The following is a 23,959-nucleotide window of genomic DNA, read 5'->3' as shown; positions in this document are numbered from 1 at the left end:
GGTAGGGGGGGTGGGGAGTGGGGAAGACCAGTTTGAGCCACACAGAAGCGTAAACAGAGAATTGACTGGACTAGAGCCTCTGCCCTCTGTTAGATTCCCAGTGCATAGAGGATGGGCAGGCGCTTTGTTTTCCTTGGTACCCTTTGGCATTCATGAACAGTAACTCAGCACAGAGCATGGCACAGGGGTCTGGAACTTTACCCCAGAAGCGCATGTGGAGTTGCTGGAAAGGATCCTTACCTTATCTTTCTTGGGAGGGAGTCTATCGACTTCATCAGAGTATCAAAAAAAATTTTTTTTAAGATTTATTTTTATGTTCCTGTGAGTGTTTTGCCTGCCTTGTGTGTGTACACCATGGGCATGCCTGGTGTCAGTGGAGGCCAGAGGAGAGCATCTAATCTCCCGGAACTAGAGTTACAGACGTGAGCTGCCATGCATGCTGGGAATCGAACCTAGGTCCTCTAGAAGAGAAGCTGGTGCTGTTCTTTACCACTGAACTATCTCTCTGGCCCTCCGGAAAGTTTGGACTTCTCCCTCCCCACCCCAGACTAAGAACTCAATCATAGAGACCATCTGAAGAGCCAACCTTGACTTACAAAGGAAGAAGCTGAAGCCAGAGAGGGTCTGGAAGGAACTTGCCTAGAGACGTCATCTGGGTCTGGGAGGGAGAAAGGTCTCTGACTCTAACCTGTAACAGCTGAGCTTAACCCCAGTGGCACATTAAGACCCGTGCTACATCAACAACTGGGTCTGAAGCAGGGCTGAGGGCACTGGTACTCAGGTTTTGGCATGGACGGACTATGTTTTTATTTTGTCATGAAGGAGGACTGCAGAGTGGATGCTGCTGGGCCTGGGGACATTAGGAAGGGGTAGTCCCACCTGGGAAGCTTCCAGCCTCAGAGCAAGCACAGATTCGCTGGTGGAGCCCCGGCTCCTACCAAGATGAGGTACTAGATATGAACCACCCCACCCCCCTACCCCCTGCCCCGGGCAGGATGTGAGCTAGGAGTAGACTCCTGCTGCAGAGATGAAAAGCCAGGATCCCACCAGCCCCCACCAAGGCCTTGCAAGCAAGCTTGCCTGTGCCCTAGGCACAGGAGGACTGAGTTTGATTGGCATCGAGAGTGGGATAATTAGCGAGTTTGCTGCTCTTGTCATCCTTGTCCCCCTTTGATCTTTCATGCTGGCTCCTCCCACACTGGCCAGACCTGTGCTGCATGAACACTAGAGCATCCCCAGTGCCCCGCCTGCTCACCACCAATTAGACCTTTCTGCCCCTGGGCTAAGAGTCTGGCTCCTGGGCTGAGCCACCACTCATCCCCCAGAGTGACCTTGGAAGTGTTTTCTTCCCCATACCCAGTGTTCTCCGTTTGCTAAGGAGGCAACAGGAAAGGGGAAAGGTATGGTTAGTTGAGCTTCTGCTGTGTGCCAGCAGCTTTACCTTTAGCCCTGGTAACTATGGGATGCACCCATGTAGCAGACCTGGACGCTGAGGCTCCCTAGCGAAGCCCAAGACTCGACTTCTAGGAAGTGGAGGACTCGTGGTGGTCTCCATCCCTCCTGCTCCCAGGCCCCTTCCTAGGACAGAAGACTCACAGTAGACACACACAATGAGAAGAAGGAACAGCTAGGGGCATGAGAAATACCCTGCATATTGGAGGCACAAACCTCCGCCCTCAACTGACTGGGAAGCTTGGCTCCACTTAGTGCAGGCAATAGGAGGTTGTGAGCAAAGCTGTCACACCAGACCTCTGCAGCTTCCAAGGTAAGGTTTGACAAAAGACATGGAAATCGCTGGGACTGGATTGCAGCTTTCTTCCTTGCACGAGAGCCTCAGAGAGCCCCACCACCACCACCCCCAGGCCAGAGCAAAGCTGGTGCCAATGAGGAATATGGGGAACCAGCCTGAAAACTGAGGTCTGCTTCTGCCTTCTGCCTTCTCCAATTCTCTAAAGAGCAGAGCTTTAGCTCACATAGGTGGTCTATAAGCATCGCTGAGAATCTGTTACCAGACACTGTCCATAGAAATCCCTCAAGGGCTGGAGAGATGCCTCAGAGGTGAAGAGCACTGGCTGCTCTTCCAGAGGTCCTGAGTTCAATTCCCAGCAACCACGTGGTGTGTCTCATAACCATCTGTAACGAGATCTGGTGCCCTCTTCTGGCCTGCAGGTATATATGCAAACAGAATAAATATGCAGCTGTAGACATAATAAATAAATCTTAAGAAAAAAGAAAAAAGGAAAAACAAGAAAAGAAAACTCTCTCAGACAGTTTCAAACAACCAGGTTAAGACAATCAGTTCTTCCTGTGGCCAAGCTAATAATGCTAGGCTAAGGCAGGCTCCGTGGCACATGCCTGAAATCCTGATAATCAGGAGGCTGAGACAGGAGTGAGCTCAAGGCCAGCTTGGATTGCAGGGTTACAGAATGAGACTATGGATATAGATATAGACATAGATAGATGATAGATAGATAGATAGATAGATAGATAGATAGATAGATAGATAGATAGATAGATGATAGACAGACAGACAGACAGACAGGCAGGCAGATTAGACTCTGACTCCAGCGTTGCCTTGGATCCTGGCTCTCCTGGGGCTGAGTTTGCCCTTCCTCTTTTAGGTGGTGGCTGTGGTGATGGACATTTTCACTGACATGGAGCTCCTGTGTGACTTGATGGAGGCCTCCAGCCGACGTGGTGTCCCTGTCTACCTCCTTCTGGCTCAGGAGCACCTGAAGTACTTTCTGGAGATGTGTTATAAGATGGACCTCAACGGGAGCCACCTGGTGGTCAGTATGGGCTGAGAGCTGCAAATATGGAAAAAGGGGGGACTTGGGAGGGCAAGAGGGCCAGTCGGTGGCCAGTGAGCATTAGGGCCAGAGGTGTCAGAATGCCCTGGCGTTATAGAGAACTAGAAGCTGCCTCACAGAAAGAGTTGGGACTAAAACTGAAGTCCTCTGAAAGAGTACTCTTAACTACTGAGTCATCTCTCCAGCCCTGAGCTCCATTGTCCCAAGGCCACCCTCCCACCAAACTCCCTCTCCTCTTGGCCCAGAATATGCGTGTGCGGAGTACATGTGGAGACACGTACTGCAGCAAGGCAGGCCGCCGATTCACCGGCCAGGCCCTGGAGAAGTTTGTCATCATTGACTGTGAACAGGTGGTGGCAGGCAGTTACAGGTGAGACGGTTCAAGGGAGAGGGGCCTAGGGGCTGGGCCATGACCTAGTAAGGACATCTGAGATCTTATGGTTTTGCATCTCTTCTATCCATCCCTTCAAACGAAGCACCTGCTGTGTGCTAGGCATCACACAGGGCAAGAGCTATGTGGGAGCCCACTCTACTTAATAACTTGGCATAGAAAGAAGCCGGGTGGTGGTGACACACGTCTTTAATCCCAGTACTTGGGAGGCAGAGGCAGGCAGATTTCTGAGTTTGAGGCCAGCCTGGTCTACAGAGTGAGTTCCAGGACAGCCAGGGCTATACAGAGAAACCATGTCTTGAAAAAAAAAAAAAAAAGATATGGAAAAAAGTAAAAGAAAGTAACTACAGCACATGGGACATAGAAGGGCTTTGGAGACCCTCATCCGTGACCCAACTCTAGTTATGCCTCTGGCGGAGCCTTGGACTCTGTGCTTTGATTCCTTCCTAACTCTGACTCTCCCCCCAACCCCCAGCTTCACTTGGCTTTGCAGCCAGGCCCACACCAGCATGGTGCTGCAACTGAGGGGCCACATTGTAGAAGACTTTGATCGGGAGTTCCGATGTCTGTACGCGGAGTCACAGCCTGTGGAGGGCTTCTGTGGCAATGAGGATCCACTGATTTCCCAGGTACCTTGTCCTCCCCCTGTGACTCTGGCCTTTGGACCTGCAATTCCAAGCGCCACAGGCTCCTCACCCTCCAGTAACAGCCTCAGCAGCATCAAGCACTCTCCTCTTCTGGCCCGTTCTTCCTATCTGGCTCTACCCGGAGGTGGTGGCCGCAGTGACATGGATATGGGGTCCTCATCCCCAGGTCCTGCTCACCACGAAGCTGGTGGCCAGCCACCCCTGTACCGTCAACTTTCAGATCCCAACCATCTCTCTCCTCCTGGACCCTATAGGGCCAACCTAAGCAAGCTGGGGGCATCCCCATGGTCCCAGTCCTCGCCTGCCCTCAACCATAGCAGTACCAGTCCCTTGACCCTGGCAGTGGGGTCACCTCTGCTCCCAAGTTCTCGCCCTCTCCTCCACTTTACTAGGGGGGTCCCAGCACTGTCCCGGCTTCCAGAGAATGGGCTCCCAGTGAGTCAAGACCCTAGCCTTCCACGAGGCCGTTGGGTACCTGGGACAGCTCTGGAGACAGTGGAAGAGAAGAAAGTATCCCTGAGTCAAAGCCATGACCACCTGGATCGTCTCATCCCCTTCCCTAAAGCAGGAGAAGCAGGAGGCCCCAACTCTAGAGTTACCCCCAACTCAGGTTCTCTGCAGCATGGTGAGCAGACCCTAGATGACAGGAGATTGTCCCTGAGTCACAGCTACAGCCAGATGGATCTCTTGTCCCAGGGTCAGGGTGCTCCTGAGTCAGGTTCCCTCAAACCTGGGGAGCTGAGTCTAGAGGACAGAAAGCTGTCCCTAAACCATGGCCATGGCCAACTGGACCTCCTGCCCCAGAACCCCAAACCCCAGGTATCCAAAATACCCCCTGATGCCCACTCTTCAGCCAGGCCTGGCAAGCCAAGTTTAGATGACCGACGGCAGACCCTAGGTCACAGTCAATTGGACCTCATTACCAAGTTTGGCCCATTCAGGAGTGAGGGACCTGGACCCAACTGTCCCCCAGAACCAAGCCCAGTTCGCATGGCTGGAGTAGGCTCTGCAGATGAGAAGCGACTGACCCTGGGCCACAGCAAACTGGACCTTATCACCAAGTATCATCAACTGCAGGGTGCCAGGCAGAAACCTGAGCCAGGCATCCCAGGAGCTCCCACAAGTGGTCATCAAAATGGTAGTAGCAATGACCTGTTTGCACCTGAGAAACGGCTGACCCTGGGCCACAGCAAACTGGACCTCATTACCAAATACAACAAGTCCAAATTCAAGCAGCTCCGAAGTCGCTTTGAGTCCTAGCCATGCTCCTTGCAGGGACACATTCTCCCTCCCTCCAGAGTCGACATGCTTAGGTTCAAGACTGGAGTGTGAAAGTATGAATGAAGCTGGAGTGCTGCATAAAGAAGGGAGGCATCTACCTGGTCTCAAGACTCTTACACACACCGCACACACACCACACACATACACACACCACATATACCACACACCACACACATACACATACACCACATATACACCACACACACATCACACATACACATATACCACACACACATACACACCACACATACACACACATATATACCACACACACATACAGACACACACCACATACACCACACACTATACACATACACCACACATATACATATACCACACACACACACCACATACACCACACACATACACCACACATATACATATACCACACACACACACATACATACACACACATCACATACACCACACACCACACACATACACCACACATATATATATACCACACACACACACATACACACACACCACATATACCACACACCATACACATACACCACACATATACATATACCACACACACACACACACACACCACACACACACACCACATACACCACACACATACACCACACATATACATATACCACACACACACATACACACACACCACATACACCACACACATACACCACACACATATATATATATATATGTATATATATATATATACCACACACACACACATACACACACACACACACACACCACATACACCACACACACCACACACATACACATACACCACACATACACATATACTACACACACACCAGAGTTACTGCGTGTTTTCTATATGTCAGTGGGGTTGGACACTTCACACCAGCTATTGTCACTCTCCATCTTCTCTAGATAGACCTCTTGTTGGTATAGAGATATAGCAGGTATTATTCTTCCCACTTGTCAAAAGCTTTTGAAACCAGAACATTTATTTTATGACTGATTGAAATCCTCAAGATGAATTGAGATGCTGCAATGGCTGCCCGCTTGGGCAATGCTCCATCACAGAATCCGAGTCTGAACCTGAGATGAACAAATTTAGGTTCCTGACCGCCGAGTCTCGGTAGTGTTTGGTCTACCAGGCGTTTACTCTTGGTGCTCCAGTTATACTTTCTCTTGCACTTGGCAGGGCAGCCACATTTGCCACAGGTCGACTTCTGAAGGTGGAAGACCTTAGAGCCACATAGGCTGCTCCAAGGTGTGTCTTAGTGTGACGCCTTCCAAAGGATGATCTTCATCTTGTCATTCTGCTTCTGCCACAGAGGCCAAAGAGAACAGAAGATATTTTTTCCCATTTTATAAGAATGGGTACTGAAGTCCAAAGCTTGGATGGTTAATTTGGAGGAAGATCCAATTAAGTGATAGGGTAGGTAACTCTGCCAGTCCATTGTCCCCTGGCTCTAAATCTGTATTTTTGTTTGCACAGACACAACACATAATATCTGCAGTTTCTGTGTTTCTATGTACATAAAACACGGGCACTACAAGCATGTTTCAAATGCATAACAGTGACTAGGTGCATCCATAGATGCATAGAGTGAGTACACAGAACTCTCTGAGTCACTCAAATAGAACTTCTGTTGCAGGTACATAATCAATCTGGTCTGTCTAAATGAATGGCCACAGAAAATTCAAGCTTCTAGTACACACTGCAGAACCTCTTGAGATTCAGAAACTATAAATACACTCTCTCATGGCTCTCATCCTAACTCTGCTCGCACCAAGCTGTGCTCACAGCCTTGCACTGAGCATGACATAGAGCCAAAATGTTACTTAGATGCAGATCCTGAGGGCTGCAGCTTAAACGCATAAACTATGGAGAACAAGACAGGGCTGTATCAATGGAAAAGTGTACTAGGGACAGAGGGTCATGAAGATGGTGGAGTGATCAGCAAAGTTTATCAGAGAGAAGCTGACTTTGAGGCTGGTCTTGAAGGACGGGGAAGTGCCAGGTGGAGAAGAGTTAAGAGTTCTTGGTAGCCGGGCAGTGGTGGTGCACACCTTTAATCCCAGTACTTGGGAGGCAGAGGCAGTTCCAGGACAGACAGGGCTTCACAGAGAAACCCTGTCTCGAAAAAATAAAAAAGAGAGTTCTTGGTAGAGTAAGCAAGACAGTCAGACAGACGGACAGAGAGAGAGAGAGGGCGTGAGAGAGCATGAGAGCGTTCAGTGAGTGGATCTCCGGTGAGCTGGGGAAGATAAGCAGAGCATGTAGTTGAACACTTAGTCACAAACACACAGGCCACCTTGCTGAATGTCTCTTGAAACTCGGGTTGCAGCTGGTCATGGGCCTTTCTCTTGAACTTACCACCTGCCTGAGACTGTGCATGGTACAAATCAATAAAGGCAGTTATGGTTAGACCCCGTAGCAATCTGATGTGTTCTAAGTTATGGGACTGCATGATGGGGCTGGGGAAAGGGTACCATTCAGGCTGCTTTCAGATTAATAGGCTTCCTTGAAGAAGAATGAATGGCATGGAGCGGGTCTGCGGTAAGTGATTCTCTGCTCTTTCCACCTTCACTATGACATTCTGAGACACCCTGGGGACTTTTGTATATTCTACACTAGGCGAGCCAAGTTTATTCTATGAAAATGGGCCCCACCACTATCCCCAGGGCAGACGATGGCTGCTGACGGGTGTGTGTGTGTGTGCGTGTGTGCGTGTGTGTGTGTGTGTGTGTGTGTGTGTGTGATAAACTGCGTGAGAACACATCAAAGAAGCGAGTCAGCTCTCAGATCTTTGCCCACTCTAGAACTCTTTCTCCTTCAATCTCTCTGTAACACCCAGCTTAACACATTTCCCTATAGGACACTCTCTTGGGTGATCTCTACCCCAAATTTCAATCCTCAGCCCTTGATGCTTGCCACTGCTCCAGATTCGCATTTGTGCGTGGCAGGGCTGTGATCATCCCCTTTCTCAAATCTGCCCCTTTCCGTCTTTACTGGGTAAATAAACCCCTCACCAATCCATCTTCAACCAGACAACCCCGGTTTCTCCTTTCCTCAATCTTTTCATTTGCCCAGCCTCAGGTTTGATTGATTATTCCTTCTATAAAAAAAAACCAATAGCAGGTGAAGCCAAAAACCTAAAGCAAGACTACGTGCAGGAGGCGGGGCTGGGCGGAGTCCAGCCAAACCTTAAGTAACCTAGTAACCACCGAGTCCTCCCACAGAGTGGGGCTAGAGTGGCAGGGCTCCGGCGCGCTCCCGGAAGCGGGCCTGGGAGGAGGCGGAAACGGAAAGCTAATTACGGGAGAAGTTGTTGCAGCGTGTAGAGATTGGAGTCGTCGGGTGAGCTGGTGGGGCTCCGGGCGGCAGAGGTCAGTTCCGGGCCGCAGGGCGGGAGAGCCAGGAGGGGTGCGTGGGCACGACCCGGGATCTGAGGTGCCCAAGAGGGCGAGGTTCGAGGAGGCTCCGAGCGGATCTGTCGGCCCAGAACCCACAGTCGTGCAGCCCCCAGGCTTTTTTCATGGCGGTCAGAGCGTCGTTCGAGAACAACTGTGAGGTCGGTTGTTTTGCCAAACTCACAAACACCTACTGCCTGGTGGCCATCGGAGGATCGGAGAACTTTTACAGGTGAGGGAAGAACTTTTCTGGCCCTGGGGCGGCGGGGACGGGAGGGAGGCCGAGAGCGAGAGGTCTGAAAGAGTGAACGACTCCAGTAACCAGCGAATCCATGTTTACAGTGTGTTCGAGGGTGAGCTCTCGGATACCATTCCTGTGGTGCACGCATCCATCGCCGGCTGCCGAATCATCGGGCGCATGTGTGTGGGTAAGGCGGGTAGAAGACGCCGAGAGACAAATCGAAGCACTATGAGTCATTAATTCCTGGAGCTTACTCCCAGTGATCGGGGGATTCCCAGGCTTTCTCCGTGACTCTGGAATCTTGTCAGGGGTGGGTGGGACACTAACTGCAAATCAAGAACACTAGCTAGCAAAGACTTGAGAATAGTCGTAGCAAAATAGCATTCTTTGGTGTCGTGTTTTCCTTCACCGTGATACTGAAAAGCAGGGGTTGTCGCTCAGAACTATGTGACTCACCAGGTCCCACACCTAAGGGCAGAGAAGGATTTGAATCTCTCCTGCCTCTGAATATGGACAAGTCGGTTCATGTTTTCGATCAACAATTTCTCTCAGGAAATAACTAAGGTCCCAGGTCATCCTGTTCACCTGCATTTAATTCTTACAATCTCTAAGTACAGCTCGAGTGACGTCCTTAACAGTTTGACCTCAAAGCACTGTTGAGTGGCCTCTGACTTTTCCTTTTGTCCCCACATGCTGGCCTTAGCTGCACTGTCCCTGTAGCTAAGAATGACCTAGAACTCTTTGTTTTTCGAGACAGGGTTTCTCTGTGTAGCCCTGGCTGTCCTGGTACTCAACTCTGTAGACCAGGCTGGCCTCGAACTCAGAAATACGTCTGCCTCTGCCTCCCAAGCGCTGGGATTAAAGGCGTGTGCCACCACCGCCCGGCGACCTAGAACTCTTGATACACACACCTTCATCCACCCCTGGGTTTGGGGATTAGTAGGTGTGTGCCATTATGCCTAAGCAGCTCTTCCATTCACCTGGCACTGTGTCCCATTTGTTTCTTGGTTCAGACTTTTATGTATCTACCTAAAAACACTTTTTTTTTTTTAATCGTTAAGCCTGGGTGGTGACTACATGGTTTCTTATTTACACTTCTCTCTGATAATAAAAACATTCTGGTCTTTTAACGGTGTCTTTAGGATATGAAATGAATTCTGACGCAACATGGAAGATTTTAGCCTGGTCTTAGTTCTATTTTAAGGAAAGTAACTGGAGGTTCAGAAGTTGAGAACTGTGTATGGCTCAGGCTAGGCAGAACTTTATCTGCAGTCGTCATAGAGTAATGTTGAGTGCTTTGTATAAAAATACCCTTCTTGAGGCAGGCGGATTTCTGAGTTCAAGGCCAGCCTGGTCTACAGAGTGAGTTCAAGGACAGCCAGGACTATACAGAGAAACCCTGTCTCAAAAACACCAAAAAAAAAAAAAAAATACCCTTCTTACAATAACCAGTATTTAGACAATTTATAGTTTGGGGTCTTAAGACTAGTACTACTGGGTAAATATGAACATGTGCATATTACTGTTGGATATATAATACCTATGAGTGGAGTGGAATAGTTACAGGATATGTGACCATTTAGTGTAGTAAGTGCTACCAGTAATATCCTAAGTGGATGGCCTTGTATACTCTTGTCAGAGCATAGAGTATTATTGCTAACACTTAATATTGATGGGCTTTGAAAATTTTTTTAGCTACTTAGGTAGGTGTGTAGTGTTAGCAAAATGTATTACTAATGGCAAGAACCTTTCTGCTAGTGCGGAGCTCCCCCTGTCCCTACTTGGTACCTGTGAGGTGGGTGGTATTTGTTAGGACAGATTTCTGGACGTCTGAGGATCTGTAGTTGGAGGGCTGGGGTTTAGCTTAGCGCTCTCCTAGAAAGCTAGTTGGGCTAGAGTGGGAGGTATCCTGGAGAATTGTTCCTATACTCATGGTTCGGTTTTTTATCCTACTGTGCAATTTTGTTCTCTTCAGGGAACAGACATGGGCTCCTGGTACCCAACAACACCACCGACCAGGAGCTGCAGCATATCCGCAACAGCCTTCCAGATTCTGTGCAGATACGGCGGGTAGAGGAGCGGCTCTCGGCCCTTGGCAACGTTACCACCTGCAATGACTATGTGGCCTTGGTCCACCCAGACTTGGACAGGGTGAGGTGGCAGCTTGGTCTGGAAGTTACAGGACTAGCCTAGCCAGTGGTTGGCCATTATCACCCAGGGCAGGAATTAGGGGTTTCACTTGTGTTTTTCCGTGGGCACTCCAGGTTTTTACTTTCATAGGAATGGTAAGGCCTTTGTCAATAACAAGCAGGGAAAGGCATTAATCCTTCAGATTTGGAGAGATTGGTCTACTCGGTCCTGGGCCATGATGGCTGACAGTTGTACTATGGTGTGCATATTAGTGAAAAAGGTGACATGAAGCCAAGACTCTGTTTTTCAGGGCATGCCTGGGCTGTAGGGACTCCAGGCTGGGCATAGGCTCTTAGCCAGACCCATGTCTAGGCTCAGTGAGGCTTCCATGTGCAGATTTATAGTTAAAGGGACTTGGGAGCCACGTCTGGGTGGTTTGCTGCTTAGAGTTGCCTGGATATGTGGCCTTCCGTGTTCTGCGTACTAGACACACCTCCTTTCGCCATCAGGAGACAGAAGAAATCCTGGCTGATGTGCTCAAGGTGGAAGTCTTCCGACAGACGGTTGCTGACCAGGTGTTGGTGGGCAGCTACTGCGTGTTCAGTAATCAGGGAGGTCTGGTGCACCCTAAAACCTCAATCGAGGACCAGGATGAGCTGTCCTCCCTTCTCCAGGTCCCCCTTGTGGTAAGCACTCCTGCCATCTGCACCCTGTCTGTGGAGTCGGTCCCTTTGCCACCCTTTGGCAGTCTTGGTCATTGCCTTCCCTGGTTTGGGACTGGGGCCTCGACACATGGGACAGACTGGGGGAAGCGTCCTCACTTGAGGAGGTAAGGGTATTTGCCTTTGGTACCATGACACTTCTCTTCAGGCAGGCACTGTGAACCGCGGGAGTGAGGTGATTGCTGCTGGGATGGTAGTGAATGACTGGTGTGCTTTCTGTGGTCTGGACACAACCAGCACAGAGCTGTCAGTGGTGGAGAGCGTCTTCAAGCTAAATGAAGCCAAGCCTAGTACCATTGCCACCAGCATGCGGGATTCCCTCATTGACAGGTAACTTTGCCCCTTTTTTGTTTATATTTCGAGACAGGGTTTCTGTGTAGCCCTGGCTGTCCTGGAACTCGCTCTGTAGACCAGGCTAGCCTCTTTCTCCTGAGTGCTAGACTAAAAGGCATGCACCACCATGTCTGGCTCACTTTTGCCTTTGAGGGAAGGGGAAGATGATGGATCTTTGATGGAGAGCCATGTTGTCTTTGTGCTGGGAGGTTTAGAGTGAATGTGCATACTGACTTAAAACCACAGACACTGATGCCTGCTCATACTCAGTCTCTGGACAGACCTTTTCTGTGGCCCATCTGGCTTGGTCACTGACCATGTTTTACAGTTTGTACTTGCCTGTATGTCCACTGTCTCCAGCTAGTGGCCTCAGACCTGACATAGAAAAGAGCTATTGGCTAGGGAAGGTGGGAAGCCCCCTTAATCACCAAGGAGACCCCAGATTGCTGTGGTGCTCTTAAACAAGTTGTAGGTGAGTTTTGTATTGGAATCATGGTCTAGACCTGCAGTTCTCAACCTGGGGTCTGAGCAACCCTTTCACAGGGTCACATATTGGATATCTTGCATATCAGATATTTACAATTCATAACAGCAAAATACAATTATGAAGTAGTGACAATTTTTGGGGGGGAGGGAGTTCAAGACAGGGTTTCTCTGTGTAGCCTTGGCTGTCCTGGAACTCACTCTGTAGACCAGGCTGGCCTCAAACTCAGAAATCCGCCTGCCTCTGCCTCCCAAGTGCTGGTATTAAAGGCGTGCGCCACCACTGCCTGGCTGACAAAAATAATTTTAAGGTTGGGGGTCACCACAGCCTGAGGAACTGTGTTAAGGATCACAGTATGAGGAAAGTCAAGAACCAATGATCTAGACTTTTGTGGATTAAAAAGCCAACCAAGCTGGGCATGGCTGCTCACTCTCATCCCTTGGGAGGTTGGACCAAGACTTGATTCCTGCCTGGAAGAGCAGCAGCGGAAGATGCTGAGTAGTCTGGCCTTCTTTCTCTCAGCCTCCCTAGGACCTTTCTTAAGGCATGCCATGTCCAACTTACACAGATACTGCTGCCAGGCTAGAAACCCAGAAGTAGAGAAGTGCCCAGTAACAGGTGCTCTGCTTTCCATGGGACACTGTCCCTCATCTACTGCACTTGTTTGCACTGACACCGTGGATATGGCTGTGTTGGGGATAATCAGGTGCTGTGGTTTTATATCCTGCCTCTGAGGGTTCACAGTGGACGTGGGAGATGCTAAAGGAGAGACGCACATTTCCTACTTAACTGTCCCATATGGGCAGCTTGTGAAGCTGGCGAGAGACTTCCTGGGATTGTAGACGTTTCTTGAGTGCCATTTAGTCTGTTTCAGGAGATGAGGAGGTGTTTAAATACTGGGAAAGAGTGAGGAAGTACCTCACACAGACAGAAAGTTGGGAAAATACTGAGTTTGTGAAGGATTAAGGTTTCCCAGAGTGCCAAGGGCTTTAAATTCCCATTATCAGGAAGTTTTGGACTGTTAGCCTGAGATTTTGAGCTTTACTGGATGTTGGGGTTGCTTGTTTAGGTTGATTCTTAGTGTAATCAGAGGTTCTGACTATAGGTGAAAATAATAACCTAACTCATGTGACCCAGCCTGGCTCTGTGCTAAAGCTAGAGGTGTGTGTCAGCACCTGGCTGCCTGCATGTGTTTTTAAATAACCTACTTGTGTTGACGACATTTTGGTACTTACCCTGACTGACTTTGCTGTCAGAGCTGGTGAACAATTGAGAGTTTATGCACTGTAGGCAAATGCTGTCCTGCTAGGGCTACACCCCAGCCTGAGAAGTTGTTCAACAGTGTTTTATGAGTCAGTATTAACGTGATGATGAGAGCATTCCCTGTCCTTTTAGAACTTGGGAAAGAAGGGAAGACCGTTCCCTTTGGGTTTTTGGACCTGTTTTGAGGTGTCCGTGGACTTTACAGTGAATATATCAGATTGATATGGGAGGTGGTCTAGTGGGTAAAATGCTTGCTGTACAAGCTGAGAGGTTGACTCGGTTCAGATTCCCACACCACAGAAAAGCTGAACTTGGTGGCACGTGTCTGTAACTCCAGTTGGGCTCACTGGCTGTCAGTTTAGGGATGGTGAGCTCCAGGTTCAGTGAGAGACCCTGTCTCAAAAATAAATTGAAGAAGCAACTGAGAAAAGCAGCTGACCGAAAAGCTGCTTGCTGCGTCCACAGTAAGCACTTCGGTTTCAGTATCAGGCAATGATTACCTCCTTCAATATGAGTGATTCTCTTAATCCTTAGAGAGCACATCTGTTTTCCAGTATCAGCAGTAATGGGGAGTTCTGGAAAAGGAGGCCAAAGTTTTGGCTTCACCCTGGCCTCTGAGAGGCTTGGTCTGGGCACATCCTGTTCTGACTTTCCTTGCTCCTGTCTCTTATGTCCTGAGGCTCAAGCGTATGGCTAGGACCTGAACAAATTGGAGAAGGGTAGCCCACTTGAGAAAGAGGAAAGAATTGATTTTACTTCTGAAACATGGGGACTTTTAGGCTAGATCTTAAACCAGGATATAGTCAGTCTGGAACCCTGGGGACAGGTGGGGTTCCAGGTGTGGCTTTTCAAGGACTGAACTAGAACAGGTCTCGGGTGGGGCCACATGGACCTTGTACAGCAGCTACTGATGATATACTCTTCTCTCTGCAGCCTCACATGAGTCACCACCCACATTGCCGTGTGGGCTCCTGCCTCTGGACTTTGGCTCATTTTCCATGCCTGAGCTAGTCTGTCCCAGATGCTGGCAGTGGGGCATGGCAGAGCTCACCAGAGCAGAATTGTTGATTGCCTAACCCTTCACCTGTGCCATCTCTCCACTATTGTTACTGAAAAGCCTGCTGAGTCATGCTGGCTTTCAGTTCTTGTGGCTCTTGGATGAAAGTTCTGCCATCTTGTGCCCAACCCCATTAAAGGACTGCCTCCCACCATCCTCAGTGTGTGCTGTTTGTGGGCCGCCTCAGTTTGCAACACCTCCTACATCTGTTCCTGGGTTGTGGGGGAAGTTGGGTGGGGTTGACATGCAGTGTTTTCCCTCAACAAGATGGGAGACTGGCAGGGTGTGGTGGAGTACACCTGTAACCCTAGAGGCAGAGTGGCTCTAGTTCAAAGTCAGCCTAGCTATATACTGCGTTCTAGGAAAGCTAGAGATACATGAGAAGAGATGAACAAGAGGAAGTACTGTTGGCCTCTGGGTTCCATTTCAAGTCAGCTCCTGCTTCAGAATGAGAAACCCAGCTCTTCTGCCTGCCTGGGCGTTTGTAAGGCCATAGGCACTCAGCTGCAGTGCATTCTGGTCCTGCCTGAACTTGAAGATGGGGTGGCTTCCTTGGGAGGCCAGGCCGCCTCCTGTGGCTCTAGCAGGGCCTTGCTCTGAGTGGGGCGGAGCCTTTGGTCTTGGGCGTGGTTGTCCAGTGACCCAGCCTCTTCGGTGCTTACGGGGCCCGCCCCTGGCATGCGCAGGCCTTCCTCCGTCAGGGCTGCGTCATAACGCTGCTCCTCCCAGACCAGGCGCCTTCCGCGGCAGATCCGCTTTCACTTTCCTTCCTGAGGTGAGGGCGCGGGTAGAGGGTGGTGGTGGGTGGGGTGACACCTGCTCTGGCGTGGTACCAATGGGCTTCTATTGCAGACCATGGGCGCTCTCCTGAGTGGTGGCCAGGATGGCCCGGCGCCCGCGCAGCCCCAGCCTCCAGCGCCGCAGGGGCAGGGTCCGCAGCAGCCTCAGCCGGAACCTGGCCCCTGGGGACCCCTGGACGACGTGCGCTTTCTAATCGCCTGCACGTCCTGGTACTGACCTGGCTACCCTGGCCTTCGTTCCTTCCTGGGCCTGGCCTGGCTCTTATCTCCTCACCCTGTGATTTCCGGTCTTACTCCCTCTGGGCAGAGATTCAAGAAAGGTGGTGGAGACTGAAAGTCCCTCTGGGCCGTCTCAGGATTGCACCTCAACTTCAGACTTGTTTCCTTCCTTGACAGCCCCTAAACCAACTCATTTCCAAGCCCCATTTTAGCTCTGTCCTTGGGCAGATTGCCTGAAACAAAAGAGCCAGGGCCAGATGAGGCCTCCTGGCACGATCATGATGCTATTGAAGTCTGGTTTCTCCCTCGCTAGAACTGAGCTGCTGCAGGAGTCCCAGGCCATGGCCCCATGTACTCTGTCTCCAGAGAAGCCTTGCTACAGTGACCCTCCCATACTCTTGAGGTTCCTGAGGGGCGGGGTGGGGTTGGGGGAGGACATTGATTGCTGGTTAGAAGATGCATGAGGGAGGCAACTGCAGAACTGCACCCCCGAGGCACCCTTTTCTCCCCACACCTAGTCTTTGTTCCCACAGCCCAGGAAAAGACACTGTATTTCTGTTTTATTTAGAAATGATTTAAAAAACATTGTACAAAGGCTGATCAGTTTAAAATGTGACCGACACTGAGATGCTGTGATGTCACCCAGGCTGAGGGGAAGCTGAGCTCTGGGGGGCTCCAAGTGCTTTGCCCCTCTGACTGCTCTGACCTGGGCTGATGGACAGATGACCGCAGGCAAAAGTATCCAAGATTGGAAGCCTCTAGGCTGAGCCCTCTCTGGGCCCGGCCCTGCGTCCCTCACATCTGCAGCCTGGGCTGCCTGCCTCCATCCCCTGCTCTTTCTCAACCGGCCTTGGAATGCCAGGAGCCAACAAGGAGCCTGCGGGGCCTAGAGCTTTCAAGGAGTGAGAGCACCAACCTGAGGAGAGGGACCAGGGAATTGGGGGAGGGAGGCCCAACAGAGAGGACTAGAAGAGATAGTTATCTCAGACCCAGGAAGGGCCACAGATGGGGACATAAGACCCGGCCAGGGCCACTTGGATGGCAGGGGCAGATAAGACCTCCTTGTGCTTCATCTGAGGGTAAGATGAGCATTACCCTCAGCCCCTCAGAGCCTACAGGAGTTTCATGTGAGTGGACAGGTGTGAGCTAATAAAGTGCTTTGCAAAGTATAAAACACTGTACAAACCTATGAATCACTAAATCTCTGCAGTTGTTCCCCGCCTGCCCCAGGGAGCCTGCCCTTGGCCAAAATGAGAAAGAACACAATGGTGAGATGGGACACAGCGGACCCACATAGGTGCTTCTGGGACAAGAGATTTTACTCAACAACTCCCAGGGCAGCAAGAGTCCCTGTCTGTGCTACAGGGCAAACTGACCCAAATCCCAGAGGCCACAAGGCCGGGACAAAGCCCATGCAGGCTCAGAGGTCAGAGTTGGTACCTGTGACCCACTAGCACCCTGATGGCCGCCTCATACCACTGTTGGGCTTGGCAGAGAGTCAGTGAGTGAGCAACACTGCATCCAGTGGTTTTGGAGCAAGTCAAGCCAAGACTTGGGAACTCCTGTCAGATGTGAAGAAGGGCCTCAGGTTAAAACAACAAAAAGGTAGGTTGGGGTAGGGAGTTGGGGGGAAGCCCCAAAGCCTGAGGCTACCACCAGCTGGGAGGAGGACACAATGCAGGAAGATGGACCCAGTGAGCTGGGCTGCCAGGGTCAAGATTGGAGCACAAATACCACCTCCAGGCTGAAGCTGAGGTGCCTCAGGGTCCCTGGGGATGGAGATGGAGTACTTAAAAGGCTGCCCTGGTTCCTTACTCTGAGGCTATGACAAGGGTGGCTCTAGAATCAACTCTGCTTTACCTATAGTCAGACTGAGCTCCCAGGCCACAAAGCACAGGCTGGAGCAGGGTAGGGAACAATATTAATGAAAGGGAGTAAAGAATGGTCACAAACTTGGATCCGCCCCTAGAACCAGGGTCAGCTCCTGCCCCAGGTGTTGAGCCTCCTGAACAGGATGCCCGCTAGTATCAGGATGCCCGAGCGGCCTTTGCAGCACCGTGGTCCTTAGTGCCTGGGGGAAGGGCCATCACACTGGTCTTGTCACCAAGACAGTCACCTCTAGCTGACCTAAAGCCTCAAAGTAGCCTTTGCAAAATGGGACCTTAAAACAGTAGTGACAGGACATTGAAATATTCACGACATGACAGCTGGGTCCTTGTGAGATCCAGCTGGGCCACAACCTTGCCTGCAGCATGTGACCCTAAATTCTGAGTCTCCAAGGAGACCTGACGGGTGGAGCAGGTGTCCTGAGGAATCTGCTGTTGGCTAGCAGGGGAAACCCAGGCTTTTGCCCACTGTGTTGGCATCAGGGGCGCTGCAGCCTTGGAGGATAGTAGGGTAGGGGTGAGGGGACATCTGACCAGCAGGTGTTGGCAGCGGGGACTGGGATTGGTGACTTCTTGGGGTGGGGGTGAGAGCTAGTGCTGGCTTGCCTCAGAGGGCTGGGTCCCAGCCAGGACTGGAGCTGCGGTATCTTGCAGACACCACAGGATGCAGTGACCTCGGGGGCACCTCCTAGCATGATCCTTGCCTCCTGACAGGGACTGGCCTGTTCCCTTGAGTTGAGAGAGGTCTACCCAGGACGGAAGGCTGGTAGTTGGGTGCCAGATACCCAACCTGGGGCATAGCCACCATCACTCCCTGCCCCACACTCAGCCTAGACCAATACACCCACCACTTCAGCTACACACGAACCTGGCCTAGGGCCCTGCTGGCCCCGGTGGGCAGTGGCTAGAGCTGCCCCTCAGACCCTGGTGAGGAAGGGCCTGGCTGGCCAGACCGGGTAGACAGAGAGGGCTCTGGGCTGCTCATACCCACTCCTGGACTGGCCGCTTATAGTAGGTGACGGGCTGAGGACCCGCCTTGTTCTTGAACTGGAAGATAGTGTAGAGCAGCACCAGGAGGCAGAGGGACAGTGTGCAGGGGACAACCACAGCCACCGCATTCACAGAGCCTGGCACGTCATCGATGGTCACCATGATGTCCACATCATCCTGGGGCAGCCTCCGCTCCTTCCGCCGCTCTACCTCCTTCTGCTTGCAGCCCATCCAGTCACGCAGGATGTTGCGTGGGTAGCCTGGCTCCACACTCAGTTTCTGGTTGTCAAACTTCCAGTAGTCCCGACCTTTGTAGAAGTAGGTGTAATCTGTGGAAACGGGAAGGACTTAGCACCGTAACTCCAACACACCCCTAGCACCTGCTCTGGACTAATAGGAACCTGGGGCCCTGCAGCACTGTTCCAGAAAGGAGCTCCAAGTGGCATGGTAGGTGGAGGGAGGGGAGCGGTCTGTTGGAACAGAGGCTGATTGAGTGCACTGCTTGCTCCGCTGATGGTGCAGTACTCAGTGCAGCAAAGAGGGACTCCCAGGATGTGGACAGTCCCGCTTGTTAGTTCAAAGGTGCTGGGAAAACAAATGCTTTAATTTATACTGCCCAGGCTGGCTCTGCCATAGTATGGAAACAGCTCTGTCACACTGTTCCCCAGGCTTCCTACAGGGGGTCAGATCAAGCACTTGGACAATGCCGGCTCCATAGCTCTAGGACCTCAGTCTACCTCTTGTCCCAAGCCAATGGAGTTGAGGAGCAAGATTTCATTTGTTAGCAGCAGACACTGTGGCTCCACAAAGATTTGGGGGACGGCCTGGGCTTGGCATATATCACTCTGCAGTACAGATAAGGCTGGAAGGAAGAGGCAGGCGGCAGGCCAGGCAGCTCTGCCAGTCACTCCCTGGGCAGCTCCCTTAAGACTCCCAGCAACAGCCTTAGCAACCCAGCCAGTCGACAGACAGCAAAGCGGCTCACTTCGACTCTTCTCATTGGCTGTCGCCCCAGGACTTTCATTGGTCAAGGTCTTTGATGTCACCTGTCTCTGAGGCTCGCCAAAGAGGGAAACCATGCGTGCAAAGTATCACATTTTAAACGCCACTAAACAGTGGCGTCCCTCTGCCTTGCTTATTTCTTTAGCTTTCGTGGCAAGGTTATTTTCCGTCACTGGACTGAGAACTATCCATCTCTTATTATTGCTTCAGCCCTGAGTCCCTCCCATGAGCTGGTTCTCAGCAATCGCCACAGAGCAAATGACTGAACCCTGCCACTTCACACCAACTGAAATGATAGTAAGGTGACGAGGGCAGCTAAAGCCACCGCATGGCATAGACCATGTAGTGGGCATTATGCTAAGTGTGCTCTAATTTACCTGATGAATTTTTTATCACCCAGCCCAAAGGTAAGTGCTAGGATCATTCCCATTTCATGGATAGTAGAACGAGTAAAGTTCAATGACTTGCCCACTGCTATAGAGAGTAATGGAGGAGGTCTGTGCACTCAGCAATCTCTAGTCAAGTGTCAGTGCTTTTATCCAGGTCGATCAGTAGACAGTCGTGAATGCTTGCTCTGCACCTGGTAAAGCCTTAGCCTCCTTTGAGAAGCTTCTAATCCGATAGGGAGACCTGATGGTATATGGTGACTGTCAAGCTAGCCTTCAAACCCCATGAAAAATAACCTTTGAACCAACCCTACCCATCACTGCAAGTTAATTTACTATGTGAGTACGGTCCATTTGGAGGCAGTTGTCTGTTATCATGTTACATTACTCAAATCTGGATACTCAAGAGAAGATGCCTGGCCCTTGAGAACCACATAGAATTAACTTCCCATTCCCACCTCAGCTTGGCCCTTACATCCTTCCTTGCTGATGAAGGCCCCTTGTGGAGCCTGCGGGATGCCCTTCCACACGGTGATGGGCTTGGGGTAGCCAGGGTCTGTGGCTCGCCGCTCCTCGCTGTAGCGCCAGTACCGTTCGCCTTTGAAAAAGTAGGTTTTGCCCACAGGTTCCCAGCGCAGAGCTGTGTCAATTCCTTCACGGGGCAGGCAGCTTCCCAGCTCCCCCAAGCTGTGGGGGTACCCAGGCTCCACCGTCACTTCTTTGAACACCCAGTACTTGTCACCTGCAGAGAAGGGACCACAGAATCAGCCTCTGGGAGCCACTCAGGGCTGGCACAGTGGTCCCACTTGCCCATCTTCATGCATGAAGTCAGAATATAAGTTTTAGCCCCTGGCCCAGCAGATCTGTGGAGCAAAAGCCAGTCTTAGCCTTTGGGCAATGTATACCATGCTGCATAGGTTCTCTGTCCCACCATCTTGTTTTTTCCTCCTATTTATTTATTTACTTATTTATTATATGTAAGTGCACTGTAGCTGTCTTCAGATACCCTAGAAGAGGGCATCAGATCTCATTACAGATGGTTGTGAGCCACCATTGCTGGGATTTTTGAATTTAGGACCTTCGGAAGAGCACACAGTGCTATTAACCACTGAGCCATCTCTCCAGCCCCACCATCTTGGTTTTGATGTTCCTTTTGAGACAAAATCTTTTTTAAACCTCTGGCTAGCTTGGAATTCATTATGGAGAGCAGACTTGTCTCAGCCTTCCCGTGATCCTCCTGTCTCAGTCTTTCCATGATCCTCCTGTCTCAGCCTTTCAGTGATCCTTCTGTCTCAGCCTTTCAGTGATCCTCCTGTCTCTGCCTTCCAAGGGCTAGGATTACACACATGGCTCCCCGCTTGTCTCAACTCTCATTTTTGGTGATCTTAGCCACTCCTGTGATGTCACAGGCTACTGCTCCCCACAGCTGGGGTCAGGTGGGATATGTGTCTGATGAAGCAGCACCTACTACCACAACAGCCTGGGACCTCAGCATGTTTACTGTGTTCAGAACAGGGACGGAGTTAGTCTTGGCAGAAGCCCCTGTAGGCGAGCCATCTCAGGATGGAGGAAGCTGCCATTAATTAGTTTTTGCACACACTGATCAACTGTTCATAAACATTCACACCTGGACCACAACAAGGCTTTGCCAATTCTAAGCCTGACCCATATACGGAAAGTCACCAATTCCCATGGATCCAAGTTCCTCGGTCCTTGACGTGGCTGGCTCATGTCAAACAGTGAATGTCACTCAGGACTTTATGCACTCTTCACACATGGACTCAGGGCTGTCTCAGATCCTCACACTCCTTCATCTGCTATACCCTCACCTAACTCTGATGATCTAGATATCCTGTGCTTTCCCATGATCCCTAGCTGCTCAAAATTGGGCCAAGTCAAGGTCACCAATGTGAAACAACTCAGAACAGAGCTAGCCCAGGCTGGGCAGGTTAGCTTGCTTCCCCCTCTTTCCCCTTACCTCTAGCCTGTTGGTGGGCTCTTACAGAACCTAGAGAATGACCTAGTGGAGTGTGGGTGGCCTTCCTTGTCTTGCCTTGGACTTTGTATGGACAGGATTTTTCACCCCATCAACTATGGTGCTGTCATGACCTGAGTTTCCCAGACGATGTCCTTCCTTTCTGCAGAAACCCGATCCTTCAGAAGTCAATGTCAGCCCACGGAGGGCATGCATCTGTTTCCCACCCCACCTCTTCTGGTTTAGATAAGGAAAAGGAAGCCCATGTTACCTTTGAAGAAGACAAATCTCCCATCGGCTCTTTCATAGGCTGCATCTATGCGGGCAGGCAGGCCCTTCCAGAACTGTTCGATCTGCATGGGGTAACCCTCCTGCACCCGGTTATTGCGAAGGCGCCAGAACCAGCGATCCTGGGAAGTGGGGTGGAGAGGAGAGAGGCAGGTGGCAGGCTTTACCTCTGAATTCAGTGATCTCAGCCCCAGGGCTCAGGCCCAACAACCCAACCCCAACCCTGGGGCTCATCCTCACAACCTCCCATGGAGTCTGTCCATCTGTTGCTTCCAACTCTTAAAGAAGACAGGATGTAACTAACTCTTCATAAGCCTCCTGCTGTCCAAGACCATGAGACACACAGCAGATGGGTGTGGGAGAGGTGTGGAAAGACTCGAAAGGAGACTGCCATAGCCAGGAGTGGCCATGGGAGGGCAGCAGAGAGTTACTGATATCAGTTGGGCTGGGCCCCGGTCTGGTGGGAATCCCAGCATGGTAACGAAGATAATAAAACCCACACATGCCTGAGAACACTTTGTTGGGAGGATCAAAAGAGTACGAGAGCTGCAGTAGGAACATGACTCAGAAGATAGTACAAACCTAGAATTTTTTTTTAAATTCATTTATGTGTATGGGTGTATGAGTGTATGAATGGTCATCACGTGTGTGCATGAGCCTGCAGACATCAGAAGAGGGCACTGGATTCTCTGGAACTGGTTAGAGGCACTTGTGAGCCCCCATGTGGATACTGGGAACTGAACCCAGCTCCTTTGTAAGAGCAGTAAGTGCTTTTAACCACCGAGGTGGCAATTTAAAAGTGTTTACAAAGCACTTTCAGGTCCAGTTTTTAAAATACTTTATTCTGACTTGCACAACTCTACCAAGTCAGTCTGACACATACAGAGTCTTAAGGAAGGCCAAAGGACATGCCTAGAGCCAGTGGCTTAGTGAGAGGCAGAAAGGGGCTAGCCTACATGACCTGATTCTTACATAGTGATTGGAACTTGCTGGGGGGATCTTAGGAAGGGAAAATGGGGTGGCTCTCCCCTGCCACTCAGTGTCATGGAGACCTGTTTACCAGCTCCCATTTAATGAAGGGTACTTCCTAGTGACTGGAGTGTGCCAGCAGGCAGCTTTCAGCTTCCAGTTCTTTTGTGATTGCTTGGTTTCATTTTGCACCCAACATGGAATGACTCTGATGGGCTGGCCACTCTAGCTCCAGCATTTCCCTGATATCAGGGGCTGAGTTAGCTCCAGGTCTGTATCCCTCCCAGCTTCTCCCTTTGTCTTGACTGCTTTCCCCATCCGCCTGGCCACAGCTGTTGATTCTAAAGGTACTCCTTAGCCAGAGCTCCGGCATCCCAACTCTGTCTTAGCATGTTTCCCTAAGGATCTAGCCAGCCCTTGGATCACATGACATGGGTAGGACAGGGCACATGATACAGCCTAGCCAGTACCCACCACTCATGCCCTGGCAGGAGCTGTGGACTCTGCCACCCCTGACCAGCCCCTGCTCTGCATCTTCATAGCCTCTAATCTTCACACATCCCATGCCAGAATAAGGCCTCCCCCTTTTAAGGCCTCAGTTAAACAGCTGAGGTCTGAAGGAGGGGGAGACTTGTCCAAAAATCACAGACCCCATCTCCAGCATTTTCCTGAGCACTGGCTTCTTGGATGCTGTCAGTTTGCCAGTCTCTCCTTGTCACCTT

At 50.9% G+C, this 23,959-nt stretch overlaps 3 protein-coding genes across 3 annotated transcripts in view; 2 read left to right on the top strand and 1 right to left on the bottom strand.

The window, feature by feature from the left end:
- Fam83c (family with sequence similarity 83 member C) overlaps window positions 1-5,348 on the top strand; it is a 6,083-nt gene extending 735 nt beyond the window's left edge. The window contains exons 2-4 of the mRNA XM_031372437.1: window positions 2,622-2,789; window positions 3,056-3,180; window positions 3,677-5,348. Coding sequence (XP_031228297.1) covers window positions 2,622-2,789; window positions 3,056-3,180; window positions 3,677-5,108 — 1,725 coding nt within the window. The 3' untranslated portion in view covers window positions 5,109-5,348. The remainder of the gene's footprint in view (window positions 1-2,621; window positions 2,790-3,055; window positions 3,181-3,676) is intronic.
- A 2,806-nt stretch (window positions 5,349-8,154) lies between these two features.
- Eif6 (eukaryotic translation initiation factor 6) lies at window positions 8,155-14,876 on the top strand. The gene is made up of 6 exons (XM_031372436.1): window positions 8,155-8,724; window positions 8,835-8,920; window positions 10,709-10,884; window positions 11,373-11,549; window positions 11,734-11,915; window positions 14,599-14,876. Exons 1-6 carry the CDS (start codon window positions 8,618-8,620, stop codon window positions 14,606-14,608), a joined length of 738 nt encoding a protein of 245 aa, XP_031228296.1. The 5' UTR covers window positions 8,155-8,617; the 3' UTR covers window positions 14,609-14,876.
- A 1,408-nt stretch (window positions 14,877-16,284) lies between these two features.
- Mmp24 (matrix metallopeptidase 24) overlaps window positions 16,285-23,959 on the bottom strand; it is a 43,395-nt gene continuing 35,720 nt past the window's right edge. Inside the window, exons 7-9 of the mRNA XM_031372435.1 lie at window positions 22,252-22,390; window positions 20,481-20,747; window positions 16,285-18,946 (exon numbers count right to left, since the gene is read on the bottom strand). Coding sequence (XP_031228295.1) covers window positions 18,609-18,946; window positions 20,481-20,747; window positions 22,252-22,390 — 744 coding nt within the window. The 3' untranslated portion in view covers window positions 16,285-18,608. The remainder of the gene's footprint in view (window positions 18,947-20,480; window positions 20,748-22,251; window positions 22,391-23,959) is intronic.

This window comes from Mastomys coucha, unplaced genomic scaffold (assembly GCF_008632895.1).
Source record: "Mastomys coucha isolate ucsf_1 unplaced genomic scaffold, UCSF_Mcou_1 pScaffold15, whole genome shotgun sequence".
NCBI lineage: Eukaryota > Metazoa > Chordata > Mammalia > Rodentia > Muridae > Mastomys > Mastomys coucha.
This window is presented reverse-complemented; position numbering and strand designations above follow the sequence as displayed.